The sequence below is a fragment of the Ceratotherium simum genome, chromosome 10, assembly GCF_057802395.1.
Source record: "Ceratotherium simum simum isolate JZ-2026a chromosome 10, ASM5780239v1, whole genome shotgun sequence".
Classification (NCBI taxonomy): domain Eukaryota; kingdom Metazoa; phylum Chordata; class Mammalia; order Perissodactyla; family Rhinocerotidae; genus Ceratotherium; species Ceratotherium simum.
The window spans coordinates 78,311,848-78,331,767 of record NC_141909.1 but is presented as its reverse complement, the minus strand read 5'-3'; the positions used below and the strand labels follow the sequence as shown (position 1 = coordinate 78,331,767).

Genomic DNA, 19,920 nt, shown 5'->3' with positions numbered 1-19,920 from the left:
ACAACTATTCTGTGTGCAACTAAAAAAGCACGAACTTCTTCTCCAGAAAAGGAAATAAAGTTCTTTTTTTTTTTTTTGTGAGGAAGCTAACATCCATGCTAATCCTCCTCTTTTTGCTGAGGAAGACCCGCTCTGAGCTAACATCTATTGCCAATCCTCCTCCTTTTTTCCCCCAAAGCCCCAGTAGATAGTTGTATGTCATAGTTGCACATCCTTCTAGTTGCTGCATGTGGGATGCTGCCTCAGCATGGCCGGACAAGCAGTGCGTCAGTGCGCACCCGGGATCCGAACCCGTGCCGCCAGTAGCGGAGTGCGCGTACTTAACCGCTAAGCCACGGGGCCGGCCCAGAAATAAAGTTCTTGAGTGATGTTTACTCTTCTCCTTGATGTCCTGTAACTTAAGTCCTATGATATAAAATTAACAATACTTAAATACTATGATATAAAGTCAATACATTGTATGTTACATGATAAGGGAGTAAGAGAAGAAAGAAAACAAAGAGATTGCTTCATACACACACACACACACACAAATGCGTTCATAGGAAAATGAGGAAATACTCATGACAGTTACAGTCTTTGTTCTATAACTTGTTGTGTAGTCATTGCTGATATTTGTAAGTACCTTCTTCTACTACCCTTTCTGTATTCCCTTTGTCTTTAGCAAGCACCTCAGCTGGTCATGGTTCCTTACCTGGTAAAGTGACCTAAGTCTACATTCCTGAAGGATCCGGCCCATTAACAGTTCTGCCTGGATTGGGTTGTTGTAGTTTTCCATTGACCTTAATCACAGGGCATGGTAATATGAAGAGATATCCAAAGGAATCTCCTATGTTCCAGACATGCTCTTCCTTACCTCCACTGTAGAGGAGTAGTCCAATTTCACCTTGGTAGTCAGGATCAGTCACCCCAGCCAGCACAGTAACTCTCCTCTTTGCCTACTGATTCAGAGATATGAGGAGCCTAAAGGGGCCAGGCTGCAGTCTTACTTCTAGTTCAGTGGAATTGTTGTGTCTCCTGGTGGAAGCTTTCCTCCCCTGGAACTATGACCTATAGGCCAGTAGAGCACGACATCACGGGAACAGGAAGCAAAAATTTTGCTAGTGGGTCACTAGGGGTAATACTGAGTGATGCCACTCCCATTTCTACTCCTTGATTCCTGGAATCACGAATCCTGGCTATGGGAGAAACAGCAACATATATTGGACACTGATTCAGAGCGTATACAACCTTCTGGAGAACCTTGTCCCTGCCCTGCAAGGTATTGCCACCTAGCTAGCACCGTAACAGTTTTCAAATGGCCATTCCACCGTTCTATCAAGCCAGCTGCTTCAGGATGGTAAGGAACATGGTAAGACCAATGAATTCCATGAGCATAGGCCCATTGCCACACTTCTTTTGCTGTGAAGTGAGTTTCTTGATCTGAAGCAATGCTGTGTGGAATACCATGATGATGGATAAGGCATTCTGTAAGTCCACAGATGGTAGTTTTAGCAGAAGTATTGCATGCAGGGAAGGCAAATCTATAACCAGAATGTCTATTCCAGTAAGAACAAAACACTGTTCCTTTCATGATGGAAGTGGTCCAACGTAATCAACCTGCCACCCTGGTAGCTGGCTGATCACCCAAGGGAATAGTGCCGTATCGGAGACTGCATTCATCTCTGCTGTTGGCAGACTGGGCACTCAGCAGTGGTTTGGCCAGGGCAGCCTTGGTGAGTGGAAGTCCACGTTGCTGAGCCCGTGAATAACTTCCAGCACTGCCACCATGGACACTTTGTTCATGAGCCCTTTGGGTGATGACAAGGGTGGTCTGGGAAAGAGGCTGACAGGTAGCCATAGAATGGGTTAGCCTATCCACTTGCTTATTAAAATCCTCATCTTCTGAGGTCACCCTTCGGCAAAGATTCACATGGGACACAAATATTTTAACATGACATTTTTTGCCCATCTGAGAGTTCTATCCACATACCTCTTCCCTAAATTTCTCTGTCATCAATTTTTCAATCATGTTCCTTCCAAGTTCCTGACCATCCAGCCAAACCATTGGCTGCACCCCGTGAATCAGTATATAATTGCATATCTAGCCATTTCTCCTTCCAAGCAAAGTGAACAACCAGGTGCACTGCTCAAAGTTCTGCCCACTGGGAGGATTTCTTTTCACCATTGTCCTTCAGGGACGACTCAGAAAGGGCTGTAGTGCTGCAGATGTCCACTTTGGGGTGGTCCATGCATATGGTGCAGAAACATCTGTAAACCAGGCCCAAGTCTTCTCTTTATCTATCAACTGATTGTAGGGAACTCTGCATGAGGCCATAGGTGCAGGCTGAGAGAGAGAGAGCAGTGTAGCAGGAGTGGGGACCATAGGCGTTTAGGCCACTTCATGTAATTTGCCTGTGCCTTTATGGCCTGCTCAGGCCTAATCATGTATATACTACTTCCATTCTCTTGTTCTGGGCCCCACTCACAACTAGCAGCTTTTTGGGTCACTCAGTAAATGGGCTGGTGTAACACAACCAAATGAGAAACACGTTGCCTCCAAAATCCAAACAGGACCACCAGGCATTATGCCTCTTTTTGATTGTAGCAAGGGCCAGATGCAATAACTTTTCTTTACCTTAGAAGAGATATCCTGACATGTCCCACATGACTGGACTCCTAGAAATTTCACTGAGATTGAAGGCCCCTGAATTTTTGTCAGATTATTTTCCACTCTCTGGCACACAAATGTCTTACCAATAAGTCTAGAGTAGTTAATACTTCTTGCTCTAATCAGCATAATGGAGCAAGGTCACTCAGCATGATGTCATCAATGAAATGGACCAGTGTGATATCTTGCGGAAGAGAAAGTTGATCAAGATCCCTGCAAACTAAATTACGACATAGGGCTGGAGAGTTGATATACCCCTGGTGTAGGACAGTGAAGGTGTGATGCTGGCCTTGCCAGCTGAAAGCAAACTGCTCTGGTGGTCTTTTCTAACAGGCAGCAAGAAAAAGGCATTTGCCAGCTGCCAGCTGCATACCAGTACCAGGGGATGTGTTAATTTGCTCGAGCAATGAAACCCTATCTGATACAGCAGCTACAATTGGAGTCATCACCTCGTTAAGTTTACAATAATCCACTGTCATTCTCCAAGATCCATCTGTCTCCTGCACAGGCCAGTAAGCAAGTTGAATGGGGATGGGGTGGGAATCACCACCCCTGCATCTTTCAAGTCCTTGATGGTGGCACTAATCTCTGTAATCCCACGAGGAATGCAGTATTGCTTTTGGTTTACTATTTTCTTAGGCAGAGGCAGTTCTAGTGGCTTCCACTTGGCCTTTCCCACCATAATAGCCCTCACTCTACAGGTCAGGGAACCAATGTGGAGATCCTGCCAGCTGCTGAGTATGTCTATTGCAATTTTGAATTCCAGAACTGGGGAAATAACCACAGGAAAATTTTCAGGGTAAGGAGTTGTAGTAGTCACCTCCAAAATCTAATTTTCTCTCTTGTTCTGTAGGGATACGGAGTTTTGTAATCAATTAGAGTAAATGCTCTTTTTGCTCAAGGTGTTCTAAAGCTGGCCAGGGGAGCCCCTTCAAGTTCCTTCCGTATCCTTTTGACATGCCCTTATTAGTTTTGAGCATATGTTTGGTTTCTGACACAGTAGATGTCCCAGGCTCACCTTGTACTTTCCCTACCTCAGTTTTGGAATTAGCCATCTCTCCAAGGAAACTTTGGTCCTGTTAGTGGGGATTGTATTTAGAAATCCAACTTGGGGCATTAGATGTGCTCATTGCTACTGGAGTGTCATTGCTTCTAGGCCCTTTCAATGGACAGAGCTACAAAATGTATTTTTAAGAATCATCAGTTTAAACAATATTAATTCAAATTATCATTGCCACAGTGTTTTCTTCTTTGATGTGTATCTCTTTTTCCCTTGGAGTGAAAATCTTGGTTTCCAATGGCATGAATATATTGACAGTTTTTGCTTTATTCTACAACATACAAAATTATACTTTCAAAAGTACAATCAGCATTACTACTAATAGAAATACTGAGTAAAACGGAAGATTTCTTTGCAGTTCTCTTTATCCTGATATATGTCCTACCAAGGATGTACAGAGTACTATATTCAAAATTCACCTGAAATAATTTTTCTGTTCACATTACTAATTTGATATACAACTGAGATACTTTGTTTTCAATTTGAGGATTTGCTTATTTCTTTTTTGATTTAGTGGATTTTTAAACAGGTAAAGCAGTCACATAGTTCAAAATTCAAATATATAAAAAGGTATATGCAGAAGTCTTGCTTTTATTATTTTCCCTTCCACACTGTTTCTTTCCACTACTCTTCCGTCCTCCCCACAGGTAGCAGAATAAACTGAAACTTGGTGATTTCACCCAATAAGATGCAAGAAACCAACACAGCATTACTTTTTTGATATTCTAGACAAAGATACATATTTTCTATCTCATCAGAAAAAAAATTCAGACAAATCCAAATTGAGGAAACTTGTACAAAATAACTGGCCTGTACTGATCAAGAAATTCAAGGAAACACTGAGAAATTGCTCCTGATTGAAGAAGCTAAAGAGACCTGACAAACAAATTCAACATGTGATTCTGGACTGGACTGTCTTTTTAAATAAAGGTATTTTGGGGGACATTTGGAAAATCTCAATAGGGTCTGAGGATTATATAGTGATAATGTTAACTTTCTGATTTGATGGCTACATTGTGGTTATATGAAAATGCCTTCATTTGTAGGAAATACTTAAATACTTAAAGTATTTAAAGGAGATGGGGGCATTAGGTCAGCATCTTTCTCTAAAAGGAGCTCAGGAGAAAAAGTTTCTTCTACTGTACTTGCAAATTTTCTGTATGGTTGAGATTGTTTTAAAATAAAAAATGAATAGTGAAGAAAACTTGAGAAAGAAAAGCAATGAGGCAGCACTAGCTCTACCACATAGCCTTGATGAAGAATACAACTGTATGGTTTCGGTGCATGAACAGACACTCCCGTGCTAAAGAGGAAAATGCAGAACCACATAAAAGTGACATCTCAGATCACTGACAACAAGACGAATTTACTAACAAATGAATGCAACAACCAGATAGCCATTTTGGACAAGATAAATTTGGATCTATACCTCTTTCTATATACCAAAACAAACTCCAAATGGATCAGAGTCAAATGCAAAAAAAATTAAACTTTGTAAGTACTAGAAGAATATGGGTGAATTCCTTTATAATCTAGGATTAGAAAAGTCTAATTATGAATCAAACAAGAAGCAAATATGTATATGTCCCTACAGAAAAAGAAAACTAGTTTTTGGAGGTGATTATTACAACTGCTTACTCTGAAAATCAGTGATTAAAGGGGAAGAATTAAGCATTTACGATGCCCTTTTTCAGAGGAATTTTCCCATTTGATGGGTGAAAGCACTTCTTTAAAGAATGCCAGCAAATAAATGTAAAAAGGAAGACAAATTAGAAAATCACCATTTTGGAACACCCAATGAAATAACTGATTCAGGCAAATAGCATCAATGGATAGCTTGTTATGGAATGGGATATTCATTTTGATAACAAAATATCACCCTGCAGAACATTTGCTAAGTATAAAGGAAAAGTTCTACCTTCACACTGGGGAGATCAACCAAGTGCACCCTATGCAACCAATTTAGCATCCTAACAGCAGAACAGCCTGACATTATACTCTCCTGAGGAATTCAGAATGAAGTTGTAGGGGAGGAAGACAAATCCTCTACCCTCTAGGTCCTTTTGGCTGGGCTACAAATTAAATTGACATGAGACAGAGTAATAGAAGAAAATCAAACAAAGCTTGATATCATGTATACATGGGAGAAACTCAGGAACACTGAGCAAATCGCCAAAATGGCCGAGGTTGTCATCTTAAATACCATCTTCAGCTAAAGACAAAGGAGGATGTTGGGGGTGGGGGGAGTCAGTTACAGCAGATTAGCAGAAAAGCACAGTAAATAAGAGTAAGGTTACTATGCCGATTTAAGTCCTTGCATTCCACATTGATAAGAGTTTCTAGAGATAAGGTCATCCCCCTTTCTTCCTGGTACAGAGAAAGACACCTTTACAAATGGAGATTTCCCTTACAAATGTTAAGTGTCTCTTATAAAGGGTAACTTCTACTTTTCAGAGCTTCTCCCTTGTCTGCAGTTTCTCAAAAGTAACCAGCCCAAAATAATCCTCATGCCAAAGAGACATATTTTGGGGTAGCCAATTCTGATCCCCCGCAAAGTATACATCATCTTTTCTAAAATGCTCAATCTGAATCTCATCCAGTGCCTACTTTACAGGAGGTACAGCAGACAGAAGAACTAGTTAAACTACACCATTGATAAATAAATGACAAGCAATAGGATATATTGGAGTATATGAGGAAGTCATTCGGTGTAAAACTAACTTGGCCTGAACTTGTTTTCCCAAAAGGGCCTGACGTGGGTGGCCAGGTGGCCATTGAGCATGCATTGTACATCTGCTTTAAGTATTTACTATGTCCCAAAGACAAGAACAACGCCCTTAAAGATAAGGATGTAACTTCCCCCACATCGGCATTTCCTTAAGGATAAGCTTCTCTCCCTAGGCTAGGGATTGATTGCTGACCTGCTGCGCTAAACCTTGTGACCACCCAGCTGGAGACCACCGACCTGCTGTGTTCATGGAATTGCGGAAATGCTATGCCAGCAATCTCGTAACTATTGTAAAAGGGACATTCCAATCACGTGACACAAGCTCTTTGATGGTATATTAACCACTCTGCACACTCCACTTCTTTGGTGTGCTCCATTCCTTTGTGAAAGGACTCTGCCGGGCTATATGGTCCTCAGATCTGGCTCATAATAAACTCACCCCAATTTTGATTTATAGATTATGGATTATTTGTGTCAACACCATGAGGAAACAATTGGACAAATGCAGAAAGTGGTGTGAGACTCTACAACTGGACTGGTTCAAGAAGTCAGTGCAAAAGGGGAAAGGTGAGAGGACTGTTCAAGATAAAGAGACTACAGAGCCATAACCAAACACAATGCATAAACCTTAACTGGATATGAGTGCAAAAATAACAAGTAAAAGGCCACTTGGGGACAATGAGGGACTGGACTTTAAAAGAAAATCAGAGAAATAACTTCTTAGGTGTGCTAATGGCTTCATCATTCAGGATGGACTAGGTTATGCTACAGTAACAAAAGAGCCCCAACTCTCAGTGACTTGAAACAAAGATTTCTCACTCCTACTTGTGTAGCAATATTTCAGAAGTATGCTGCGCCCCAATCTATTGCTCTTCATACAAGAGTAATTATGCCTTTCCTCTAAGAACAAGAGAAATGCTTACTGATCAGGATAGGTGGTTTAGGACAGTGTTTTTCAGAGTGTGATTCTTCTACCATTTTGCATCAGAATCTCCAAAATATTTTAAATGCAAATGCTTTATTGCTACGCAAATGCTTTTAACTCCAGAGTCCCAACTCACACTTGCTGAATCAGAAGCTCAAAGACTAGGGCTTTAAGAGTCTACTACTAAGCAGCTTCTGAAAGTTACTTTTAGTTATACATTCCACTATTTTATAAAAGTTGTTGTGCAAAAGGATATTTTACTTGCTTAGAAATAGAGTAGCACTGTTTATAAAAATGGCAGAAATTAGTTTTATTTTCTTATAAGATGGCAAGTACAATAGAACATATATACTCTTTTTGAGATAATTCTAGATTACAGGCTGTCTTTTTTTCTAGATACAGGTTCCTAAAGCTTATAGTTATGTATTTTTAAAAATGGGTTCTACATTTTATTTTATTTAATCAATCAAGATACATCAATGCAAATTGGACTGCTGCATGCAAATGCCAACAAAAAAGGTAAAACTTGCTAATGAAAATGGATCAACATCATCGATAAAAGTCTGCAACTGCTCTATATAGTTTTGCAGATGATCAGCATTTTATCCAACTTAGAATGCCAACTGGAAATTTTTCAGTATTCTAAAGCTGACCTTTTGCGGGGGGGGAGGGGGGTGGTGGTAAAGCAAGTCTGGTTACACACCTATCAGAATGGCCAAAATCCATAACAATGACAACACCAAACACTGGCCAGGATATGAAGCAGCAGGAACTCTCACTCATTGCTGGTGGGAATGTAAATGGTACAGCTACTTTGGAAGAGTTTGGCAGTTTCTTACAAAATTGAACATACTCTTACCATACAATCCAGCAATCATGCTCCTTGGTATTTATCTAAAAGAACTGAAAACTTCTGTCCACACAAAAACATGCACAAGGATGTTCATAGCAGATTTATTCAAACTTGACTTGGAAGCAACCCAGATGTCCTACAATAGGTGAATGGACAAATAAACTGTGGTACATTCAGAGAATGGAATATTATTCAGTGCTAGAAAAAAATGAGCTGGAGCCGTGAAAAAAACCTGGAGGAACCTTAAATGCATATTACTAAGTTAAAGAAGCCAATCTGAAAGGCCACATACTGTATGATTCCTACTACATGACATTCTGGAAAAGGTAAAACTACGGAGACAGTGAAAAGATCAGTGGTTGCCAGAGGTTGGGGGGAGGAGGAGGAATGAATAGGCAGAACACAGAGGATTTTAAGGGCAGTGAAAATTTTAGGGCAATGAAAATACTCTGTATGATACTATAAAGTCATTATACATTTGTCCAAACCCACAGAATATACAACACCAAGGGTGAACCCTAACGTAAACTATGGACTTTGGGTGATGATGTGTCAATGTAGGTTCACCAATTGTAACAAATGTACCACTCTGGTTGGGGATGTTGATAATGGGGGAGGCTATGCATGCATAGCGGAAGAGGGTATATGGGATATCTCTGGACCTTCCTCTGAATTTTGCTGGGAACCTAAAACTGCTCTAAAAAAATAGTCTTAAAAAAAAAGAAAAAAGGATTAGCCTGACACTACCCCTGCCCTGCTACCGCATCAAATAAAGAGAATTAAAACAACAAAAAAAGACTTCCTTCCATGAAGATTCCCTGAGCTACTTTTAGCCTAGCTAACCTGTTCAAAGTACTCCCAGATAAAGTTACACTCTTCTCACCAGTCATGTTCTTCCTCATATTTACATCCAGATCTGCCTTTGGAGAGACATTTCACCTTGAACGTACATACTCATCAGACATTGCCTTCCATCAACAAGTTGGTAAGGGCATAATAAAATACTAATTATACCATCAGGAAGTGACAGGAGCAAAAGGAAAATTTAATGACATTATCAACTAAATCTGCTGAACCTTTTAGCCTACTATGCCTATTTTAAATATTTTGGAAACTATTTTTGTATCTAACAGTTATTTACGAACATCCACCTTTTGGAAAACGAACTGCTCAAACCTTATTTTGTTATAATTAGGGTAATGTGCAGGTCCATTTGCCTAGGTGAGGAAAAAAAAAAAACCACCACAACTTGATTCCATTTGTTTTTACCAAAAGAAAAACATTCAAAATAAAACATGAAACATTTAATTACTTTTAAATAATATATGTAATAATTTACATGCTATACATTCTCAAACACACTGAATGTAAATTCAATTTTATAAGACATATACACAATCTGCTTTTTGCCAACATATACCCTGTAGGTCACTTAGGATGTTAACTGATTTCTCAGTCCATGTGTGAGCATATAAACAAACATATACATGCCCCAAGTTGAAGATTAAGAAAATAAATCAAAGAGTTGACTATAAGAAGTCTACCATGGAAGGTCTAAAACCACAATCAGTAACTCAAACCAAGTAACAAGGCACAAAAGCTTCCCTTTGTGGTCACACAGATTAAGATTCCTGTCCCAGTGCTTAAATATGGAAATAGGTTTGGTTAAATCACAAACTGTATTTTATAGTGCATTTCTGTTACTATTTTAAAAAGAGTCTTTTTCTTATTACATAATATGCGTTACAGAAAAGCATTAGAAAAATAAACAGGATTAGATAAGCTCTAATACGATAAGGCTCTTGTTCCATTTGAAAAAGGTATTTGTTTATGTTTAAAACTAATATAATAGGTGTGGGTATAATAGAGAGAAGCACGAGGGATTCTATGCAGATTTCCTAGTACCCTTGAATCATACCTCATGCCACCCATCTTACTTAAATTTTCAGTTTTAAAGCCAGCAGGGTGATACTGCCAATTGCAAGTGATTTTGTGTGTGTGTGTAATTGAAAGATATGTACTAGTACACAGAATAAACAGTTAACATAACATGGCAAAATGAAACTCTTCCTGGCATTTAAGTTGTTTCTGTTAAACATTAACTTTTTACTAGGCTATCCTTAATTTTCCTTTTTTTCCCTATGTTAACAGAGAAGAAAAAAATGTTCCACATAGAAATGACTGCTTTCAAATTCATGGGACTAAGCAAAACCTAAACTATTTGTACTTCTCTTTTTTTAACCCCAAAACTTTGGGGTAAGCTGAAAGTTTATTCCAGGAAGAACAACTTATTGAGAGTTAAAACAGTTTAAAAATACACATATATATATGCTATTCATTGTTTCTAAGAACAGTTTTAGAGCTTTAGCTTTTTAAACTTACAGTTATCAAAGGAATAAAACCAACCACAAAATAAGAACCAATAGAATGCATAATCCATACACAAAAGACAGTCAAATGTGCTTATACATAGTCAAGAAATCAATAATCTGTCAAAGTTGTAAATAAGTCATCAAATGTAGCACTCAACAAATTATAATCAGAAAAAAACCTTCAGTTTCATTAATTTTGAATACGGAAGTGGGACCAACTAAACATGAACTTAACAGTGTACTTCTACAACTATTCATAGAGAAGTATTGTAGCATGCAACTCCTACAGTAATGAGAGTGCAATTTCTTACAAATAAAACAAGGCTAACCAAAACCAAAACAAAACAAAAAACCTTGCTCTAGGCCCTAAAACTTAAGAGTAAAGAATAAACTGAGATTTTAAGGCTTTCTTAGAAATATTTTTCATGGCACTTCAATATTAAACAACACTAATAGGCAAAATATGTAAATATTCATAGTTACATAGTTACATAATCAAAAGTACATGCCATGTCAATTATTAAGTAAGGGACCACTTTGTCAAGTTTTGTTTTCTGGTAATTAAATTAAACTTAAAGAAGGCTATTCATGTTTGCCTGTAATTAACATATAAATCATACAGAAATGTCAATTCACTAGTATACAGTACAAACTGTGTTTTGAGTTAATTTGCCAATACCACTCGTTTCTTAAAGAACTGAAAGTCATTCTTTGCTAGAAATGCAATTAAACTGACTTATTTCTCTCACAAGAGCAGTTATTATCCTTCAACTATCAGCCTACTGTTAAACTCTAAGATTATTAATAGACAAATTCCTTTTGGTCATGCACACAGATCATCCTCACAATAATCCATTTCTTGCACTACCGTCAGTCCAGAAAATACCCTATGAGTCTAACAAGTCATTCTCGCCACGCCAAACTCTAAGCTGACCACAGCAGGTTCCGATTTGGAAAACTCTTCAGCGTATTCACTATACCGATTATCTGCTGGGATGCTGCCCTCTATAGTTCGAAGAGCATCATTCACAGGTAGCAGAGTTTGCTCCTTAAAACACAAGGAAGTTTTGAGGGTAGGTGATTCAGGACGAACTGAATGTAACGATTCCCTGGTGAGAACTCCATCTGTTTGCTTATTTTCATGTTGCTTAATTTTCTAAAACAAATAAAAATTTGAAAAAAATTACTAATTGCACATACTACGTGTTCAATATATGTCAGATGAAAGAAGAAAACATGCTTTTGCAAATATTCTCTTTATGTACAATACACAATGAAACCTCAAAAAATTAATAAAATCTAGTGCAAATGAATAAGACATAGAAGAATCCTAATTATTTACTTTTGCAATGGAAAATGCTTAGTTATTATACTTGACTGCAGAAGAACACTAGGCCTTCATATTTGAAAAGGACATACATTACCTAGAAAGCATAAAAAGTAAACATTTTATAATGAAAGAAATGTATACAAGACAGTCACCCTGAAATCACGACTATATAATACAACAGAGACACACTTATTTAGGTAAAGGTTTACATTGCCTAAAGAGGTTTTTTTTTTGGTGAGAAAGATCAGCCCTGAGCTAACATCTGTTGCCAATTCTCCTCTTTTTTTTCTTTTGAGGAAGACTGTCCCTGAGTTAACATCTGTGGCAATTTTCCTCTATTTTGCATGTGGGATGCTGCCACAGCGTGGCTTGATGAGCGGTGTATATGTCTGTGCCCAGGATCCGAACCCGCGAATCCTGGGCTGCCAAAGTGGAGTGTGCGAACTTAACCACTATGCCACCTGACCGGCCCCAAGAGCTTTCTTACACGGTTTTCCTATAATGGTTTGTTAGGTGACCACAAGAGACTGTAGAACACAACAGTTTTGTTTTTTTTTTTTTAACAGAAAAGAAGATTTTTAAAAGTTCTTTGGCAGAGTACCACGGTCTCCAAATCCTTGGACTGATCTCCAGATGGTTTTCTTGTATTACCTATGTCTTGGGCTTGCCTCTCTTAACATATCCTTGTATAGTTTACTCAAGCAGTCACTATTTCCTTATCTGAGAGATGACTAAGGAACATTCCTGCCTGAGAGGCAGACAAGATAGTCTTACAGAGTTATAATGACTGTGTAGAGTTTTTAAAATATGTACTTACTGACCCTTCTTGGTTATATATGATGGCAAAGAAGGGTTTATAAGAAAGTCTTAGGGTGGAGAGAGATTTCTTAAACAAGATACACAAAAAGGCATAAAACATAAAGATTGATCAATTTGACTACATTAAAACTCAAAACATCTATACAAAACATACCACAAATAAAATGGAAAAGACAAAAATGGCTGGACAAAGCCATTTGTGATATATATATAAACTAACAAAGAATTAGTGTCCGCTATTTAAAGAATTCTAAGAAATCAATAACAAAAAGGCCAATATGCCAGAAGAAAAATGAGCACAGGTTTCAATAGTCCATTCACAGAAAAGGAAAAACCAAATAGCCAACAAATATATGGAAAGTCATTCAACTTCACTTGTTATCATGGAAGCCTAAAACTGAAAACAATTTTAATGTTCAGCAGCAGCTGAATAGATAGACTGTGACATTTTCATAGAAGAGAATACTATACAGCAGTTATTAATAAAATAGATGAATTAAAGCTATCGGTATCAACATGGACAAAATGTGAAAACAACGTTAAGCAAAATGAAGCATGATAGTATGACAACCTTTATATACTAGTTTTAAAACATGCCGTTTCTTAAGCTGAGTGAAGGGTACATGGGCATTTGTGCTGTTTGTTGCCCTACATACTTTATAGAAAAACTATATTCTTTTGTATTTTTTCAATATATAATAAAAATAATATTTTAAATCATAGAAAACAATATTATAAATTGTCTGTGGATACAAACATATACAGAAATATAAAAAATTGCACAGGAGGGTCGGCCCTGTAGCTTGGTGGTTAAGTGCGTGCGCTCTGCTACTGGCTGCCCGGGTTCGGATCCCGGGCGTGCACCGACACACCGCTTCTCCGGCCATGCTGAGGCCGCATCCCACGTACAGCAACTAGAAGGATGTGCAGCTATGACATACAACTATCTACTGGGGCATTGGGGAAAAAAAAGGAGGAGGATTGGCAATAGATGTTAGCTCAGAGCCGGTCTTCCTCAGCCAAAAAAAAAGAGGAGGATTAGCATGGATATTAGCTCAGGGCTGATCTTCCTCACAAAAAAAAAAAAAAATTGCACAGGAATGATTAACACCAAATTCAGCAGAGTGAAGGCAGGCGGGGAAGACTGAGTAGGAGTACACAGGGTCTTCAGATATTTCTACAATGTTTTATTTCTTAAAACAAAAAATGAAAGATCTGAAGTAAATATGATAAATGTTAAAATCTCACAAAGCTAGGTCGTGGATACCCTAATATTTATTATGTTTATATCTCTACTTTTCTCTGTATTTCAATATATTTTTAAATACATTTCAATATATTTTAAAATTTCAGGGAAAGTGATTCAAACTAACCTATTTGAAGTAGAGGAGATCTGATTTTGAAGCAGAGAAGATCTGATTTTGAAGCAACCACATGTACTTACAAGGTTTCTATATATACTAATTTACACTGACAACACAAGTAAGGAAATCAACTAATTTAATATTCCAAATATATTACATTGGATACTTCAGAATACTTACAGATTCTAAGTCTTTAATATCATCCTCTAACTGTTTATTTTGCTCATTCATATTCATAATTATATTAAACACAGACTGCCTAGGATGCAATGTTCGATCAAATTGGTGGTACATGTTTCTCCAAAACCTTTATGACAAAAAAAAAAAAAACCTGTCAATAAATTTATTTGAGAAAAATCGAGTATAAATACTTCAATAATGTCAACTTACTTAAAATTGAAAGATACTGTATTTGGCTCCAAAACTGCAAATTTCTGAGATTTGGAGCTGTAGAGAGGATTTAAGTACTTCTTTTGGTCATCCAAAAGAAACGGCCACAGGGAGTAAGTCTTCTCCTTGAACCTTAATGCAATGAGAAAAACATAAATATCTTTCCCATAGATGCTACTACTCATTTTTATAAATCAGGCAATTGCTTCCCAAGTAGATTTAAGTTTTAGTTTTTCCTTGCATTCACAGCTTAACCTCACCTTGTCTCTGAATTTTGTATTCTCCCTTTTCTCCTTTTCCACGTGTAATCATGTAATAAATAAAACCATGTCTCATGAACACAACACAGGTAAACAGTTCTCTCACAACCATACACTTGAAGAGATTCCTCTCTTGATTCACACAATTTCATAAACTTTGTCTCTGTTACACCTATCTCAAATCACCACACACACATATACAGAATAAAATACTAATGGATCTCTCTGGCCTTATTCTCTTGGCCCCATATCTGGGCTGTAGTGGCATGTATTACAGGGTAGGGACAAATTTAAGTGTGAGTGGGTACAAAAAAGGGAATTAGGAAAAATCAGGACATTATTTAAGAGTAAAAAAGTGCCAATTGTATTGCAAATCTAAGAGTAAGTAAGTGAAGCAGGTGGGTAAAGGGTAGAATGATTTTAGATAGTGTATTTACCAAATAAACATAAAACAGATAAGGAAACGTGGACAATCTGCTCATTTTCCATGACCCCTAAGATGACCCAGAGGTGTGTTCTTAAAGAAAGACTACTAGGAAATAAGTGTTTTTATTACCATCTTCCTATTTATGAGGATGTTTGGCACTAATTGAGAATAGTTTTTCCTAAAATAGCTCTGTACTCTAAGAGTCACTTGCTCTAAATTATGATAAACTACTGTGAATTACTATAGCACAGAGCTAAAGTCTTAATGTCTTTTGATTTGTTCACCTCTGTCATACTCTTTTTCACTTGTTATTCCCTTAACACATCTTTAGAATCTTCCATGTGCTCTCAGTTCCACCTTCAACTCTGTTGGGAGTGAGAGTACATGGCTATCTTCAAACTAGTACTAGATTTAGCTTCTCTAATATGTCACTTGAATGTTCAAGAATCTGTAAGTGCTCTTTATTGACTACTGTCAGAAATCCAAACTCAGAAGCCCAACCTAAAAAGATATATATGGACCTCTCACAGCCTTACCCCAGATCTCCCTTGCATCAAAGTTTAGCCAGAAACCCCTACTCCCAAAGACTAGTGAGGGAAGAACAGGTATGGGACCCAATTCAGGAACAGACACACTGAAACCAACATAGGTAGATTTATTTTCCCAAAGAACTGCCTGTTTAGAAATGTGAGGAGAGCTACAAGGCTTCATTTTACCTTAAAATCAATAGTTTTTAAATCTTTTAACACTTTAAAAATAGCGACCAATACTTTCTAGGACATAAAAGTATAAAGATTTTTCTGTTCTAAACATATATTAAGACTGGAAAGGAGCATGAGGAGGGTTTCTAGGGTGTTAGCAATGTTTCTTGTTCTGGGTGCTGGTTACATAGAAGGATGACTTTAAGATTTACTGAGTTTCACACCTAAGCTATGTGTACTTTTCTGTATGTATGCTACACTTCAAAACAAATTTTAAAAATCTATTTTTACTATTGACCTGAGGGTACAAGGGATATTTTCAGAGATACAGACAATGAAATTCAGTTCTATTTCATACTGTCAAGATATTTTAAGTTCAATTATGATTTATGTTAGACCTCAGCTAGGTATGAAAATAAGAGCCCATTTTAATCAAATCATCTTACTTGAGTTCTTCTCTTTCCTTCTGACAATTTCCAAGGAAGTTTCCAAATTGACATGAATAAATATGTTCATGGATCTGAAGAAGAAACGCTTCATTGAATTCAAAGGCTTGTGGAAACTGTTCAGTCAAATGCCACACACATTCCAAGAACTGGGTAAACACCGGCGAGACTTCCTTTGGGTCACCGTCCAAATGGCCACACCTAATCCCCCAGAAAGCATAAGCTTTTAAAAATGCTTCTGAAAGAAGTCAATTGTTCAGGTATTGTTAAATTTAAACACACATACAAAATATTAAAAAATCCTGAAACATGATTACATTGGCACAAAAGACAACTGTAATGTTTTTACTGAAACAATTTACACCTATGAATTTTTCAACCACAATTTTAAAGGATCTGCTACCTTCTAACTACTGTAATCCAGAGAAAAAAGAAGGTAATAAATTGTTATGAAAATTAACAAAGGTATGAGAATTGAAAGAAATGACAGAAAAAATTAAATCAGTCTTCATACAAAAAACCATAACACTCTCACTCCCATTGGACATGCGCGTCCACGTAGAACAGAAATACTGTGGCATTCTAAACTAGTTTTACTAATTTTACAAAATATATAAATGTATAACTGTGACTCACCTCTCTGAAAATTTATGTCCAAAGGAGATCCAATCCTTTTCTATTAAAACCTTAAGAAGAAAAGTGAAATCCATAACTACTTTCAATTTTCTTTGTTTAGAAGGGATTAAATCCTATTATCTTAAACAGCATTTATACTTTTAATTTATAGTTGCAAACAAAACAAAAAAAATTGTTTTAATTATAGGCAAAAGAAGGCAAGAACCTCGATTAGGTTGATTTAATGAAGAGTGAAAATGAGACATAAAAAGAAATACAGGAGACTTGTGACTTAAATTATTTCAGTTGTATTTATTACATTTTAAGTGAAAAGTGCATGTTATAAAGCACTAGCGCATTTACATTTTTGTATGTATGATGATGATATATGCATAGAAAAAAGGCTAGGAAAATGTAAACCAAAATGTTAACAGTGGTTAACTGTGGGTGGCAGACTGGGGTGGATGTTTTAAACCTTTTGGCTTACTTGGACGTTACTTACATAGTACTTAAAAAAAAAAAAAAAAAAGAATGATAAAGATACCCATGAAAAGTTTATATTCAAATTTAAATACTGATATCTCACCTCTTGAATGGACTGTCTTTATCTGTTTTTTCTGTCATAACTCTACTGAAATAATAGGCTTCTAATTTTTTTCAGTCTAATATAAACGTATCTTCTTAGTATTTAATTTACCTTATAATTTCATTAAATAATCACAAAGTGCGTTCTTTCACTGTGTCAAAATTGCCCCTTTTAGCTTCTCTGACTTTGTCTTAAATCTCTTGAGAAGGCCATGTAATGTGATGGGTAAGGATGCAGTTTCTGGAGTCACATTGCATGGGCTCAAATCCTAGCTTCACCACTTGTACACCTGCGTGACCTCGGGCAAGTGGTCTTCAGGCTGGATCCCCAGATTTCATTGTGCGCCCTCCACCATTCTTCTACACACCTGCACCTCAAAATTAATTTAGTATCTTTCTCACTAAACTTATTCTTCAGCTTATCTCAGTGAAGAGCAGGAGAACAGCATCATCCACCCTTGCAACTGAGTCTGGAGCCTGGAAATCATCCTAGAGGAAGACTCCTCTCTTTTACTCCACATCCAAGCCATGAACAATTCTTACTGACTCTACTTTCTTAACATCCCTGGAGGTTGAGGTCATCACTTCCTCCTCCACTCATGCAGTACTGCCTTAGCTCTGGCTCTCTTTTCTCTCAAGTTACCATAACAGTTTCTACTCTGGTCTCCTAGCCTCAATTCCTACTCCCCTCTGCCTTCAAGACACCAAGCCAGCTTTTTAAAAAGCAGATCTAAGTAAGTTACTGTTTCCTTTAATGGCTCTCATTACCCAAAGAGGGTGAAGTCCAAATTCCAGTCCTCTCTTCCTCAGGACCTCACTCAGCTATACTCCTCTGCACCCAAGCCCCCCACTCTAACGCTCACCCTGAATTCCATCCATCATACATTACCTGCAGTCACCTAAAGGAGCCATGCTCTGTTCTCATTGTTCCTTTTGCCAGGGAAGCTCTCACACTGTCCCTGGTCATTTATTACATGATTTCATTTGGATATCTTATCAAACAATTAAAGCCAAACATGGCAAAGAAAATATTCCTTATCTTACATTCTCAAGGTAAGCTGAACATTATTTTATTAGCAGTACTTCCATTTGGCCTGTCCCAGATTCAGTATGTTAGTGCAACAAAATAATGGTGCTGAAAAGGACCTGGTGATGTTAAACCTTCCCTTGCTTTAAGATGGCACTGAATTTAATAATTCTAAAATAATGAAAACTTTCCACCATCCCTTCATTGACTTTACTTGCCATGAGTTAAGACGTAGATTTTGAAAACGTGAGTTAATTTGATCATATGTTAAAAAATAAACCAGTGATGTCAGTGCCACAGTGGAATGAGCTTTCCCGTAAACTCTTCCCCTGATAAGATACAACAAAAGGAACAGTCACAGACCAACAACGGACTCCTAGACGGCGAAAAGGAAGATCGGAAAGATCCACACTGCTGCACATCTGAGAGTGGAACGTGCTGGGGCTCACGGAGGAAGTGGGGAAAGGTAAGGAGAACTCCTCTCCCTCCCCATCAGATCAGCGATCCCAGTCTGCGTGGCTCCCAGAGAGCAGGGAGGGGCGGCCCTCTGTGGAGAAACCGTAGCTCTTTGGGCTCTCTCAGCCAGTGGGAAACTCCCACACAGAGGACTCAACTGCTACAGGGGTACCATCAACATCTGAGCACCCCAGAAGAGTGGATAACAAGGGGCGAGCGAGAAGCCCCCCACACCAGGCACCCAGCGGGCAAAAGAGAGAGCGCTCCCCCCAACCCCCACATGCCGGACACTGCAGCTCAGCCGACCAGACCAGACCAAGTGGCCAGCCGATCACAGCAAGCAGCTGGGGCAGAGCGCAGGGGGCTCAGAATACACAGTCCTTAACCCCCACATGGTGGCGGCAGATTGAAACTGCAACCAGATATTTCCAGGATGAGGGAAAAACAAAGCGAATACAGGAACCACAATGCAAAGGTACATGAAATCACCAGACCTGAAGGAAAATGACAAGTACCCAGAAACCAACCCTGAAGGCACAGAAATCCATAACCTAAACGACAGAGATTTCAAAATAGCTATCATAAAAAAACTCAAGGAAATACGAGATAACACAGACAAACAATTCAATGAGATTAGGAGTTTCTTCACAAAAGAGATTGAAATCATAAAGAAAAACCAATCAGTACTGATGGAGATGAAGAACACAATGGAGGAGATAAAGGAGAATCTGGAATCTTTAAAGAACAGAGCTGACAATATGGAGGAAAGAATTAGCATTATAGAGGATAGGAATACAGATATGCTCCAGATGGAAGAGGAGAGAGAACTAAGACTAAAAAGAAATGAAGAAAGTCTCCGAGAAATATCTGACTCTATTAGGAAATGTAACATAAGAATTATAGGTATTCCTG

The 19,920-nt window shown here is 37.9% G+C and overlaps 1 protein-coding gene across 2 annotated transcripts in view; it reads right to left on the bottom strand.

The window, feature by feature from the left end:
• Positions 1 to 9,505: 9,505 nt before the first annotated feature.
• MTMR6 (myotubularin related protein 6) overlaps positions 9,506 to 19,920 on the bottom strand; it is a 44,813-nt gene continuing 34,398 nt past the window's right edge. For both annotated transcript variants that reach the window (XM_087436290.1, XM_004435270.2), the window contains 5 exons: positions 16,962 to 17,011; positions 16,326 to 16,526; positions 14,492 to 14,623; positions 14,282 to 14,408; positions 9,506 to 11,744 (listed from right to left, as the gene is read on the bottom strand). In XM_087436290.1, the coding sequence (XP_087292416.1) occupies positions 11,484 to 11,744; positions 14,282 to 14,408; positions 14,492 to 14,623; positions 16,326 to 16,526; positions 16,962 to 17,011 (771 nt within the window). In that variant the 3' untranslated portion in view covers positions 9,506 to 11,483. The remainder of the gene's footprint in view (positions 11,745 to 14,281; positions 14,409 to 14,491; positions 14,624 to 16,325; positions 16,527 to 16,961; positions 17,012 to 19,920) is intronic.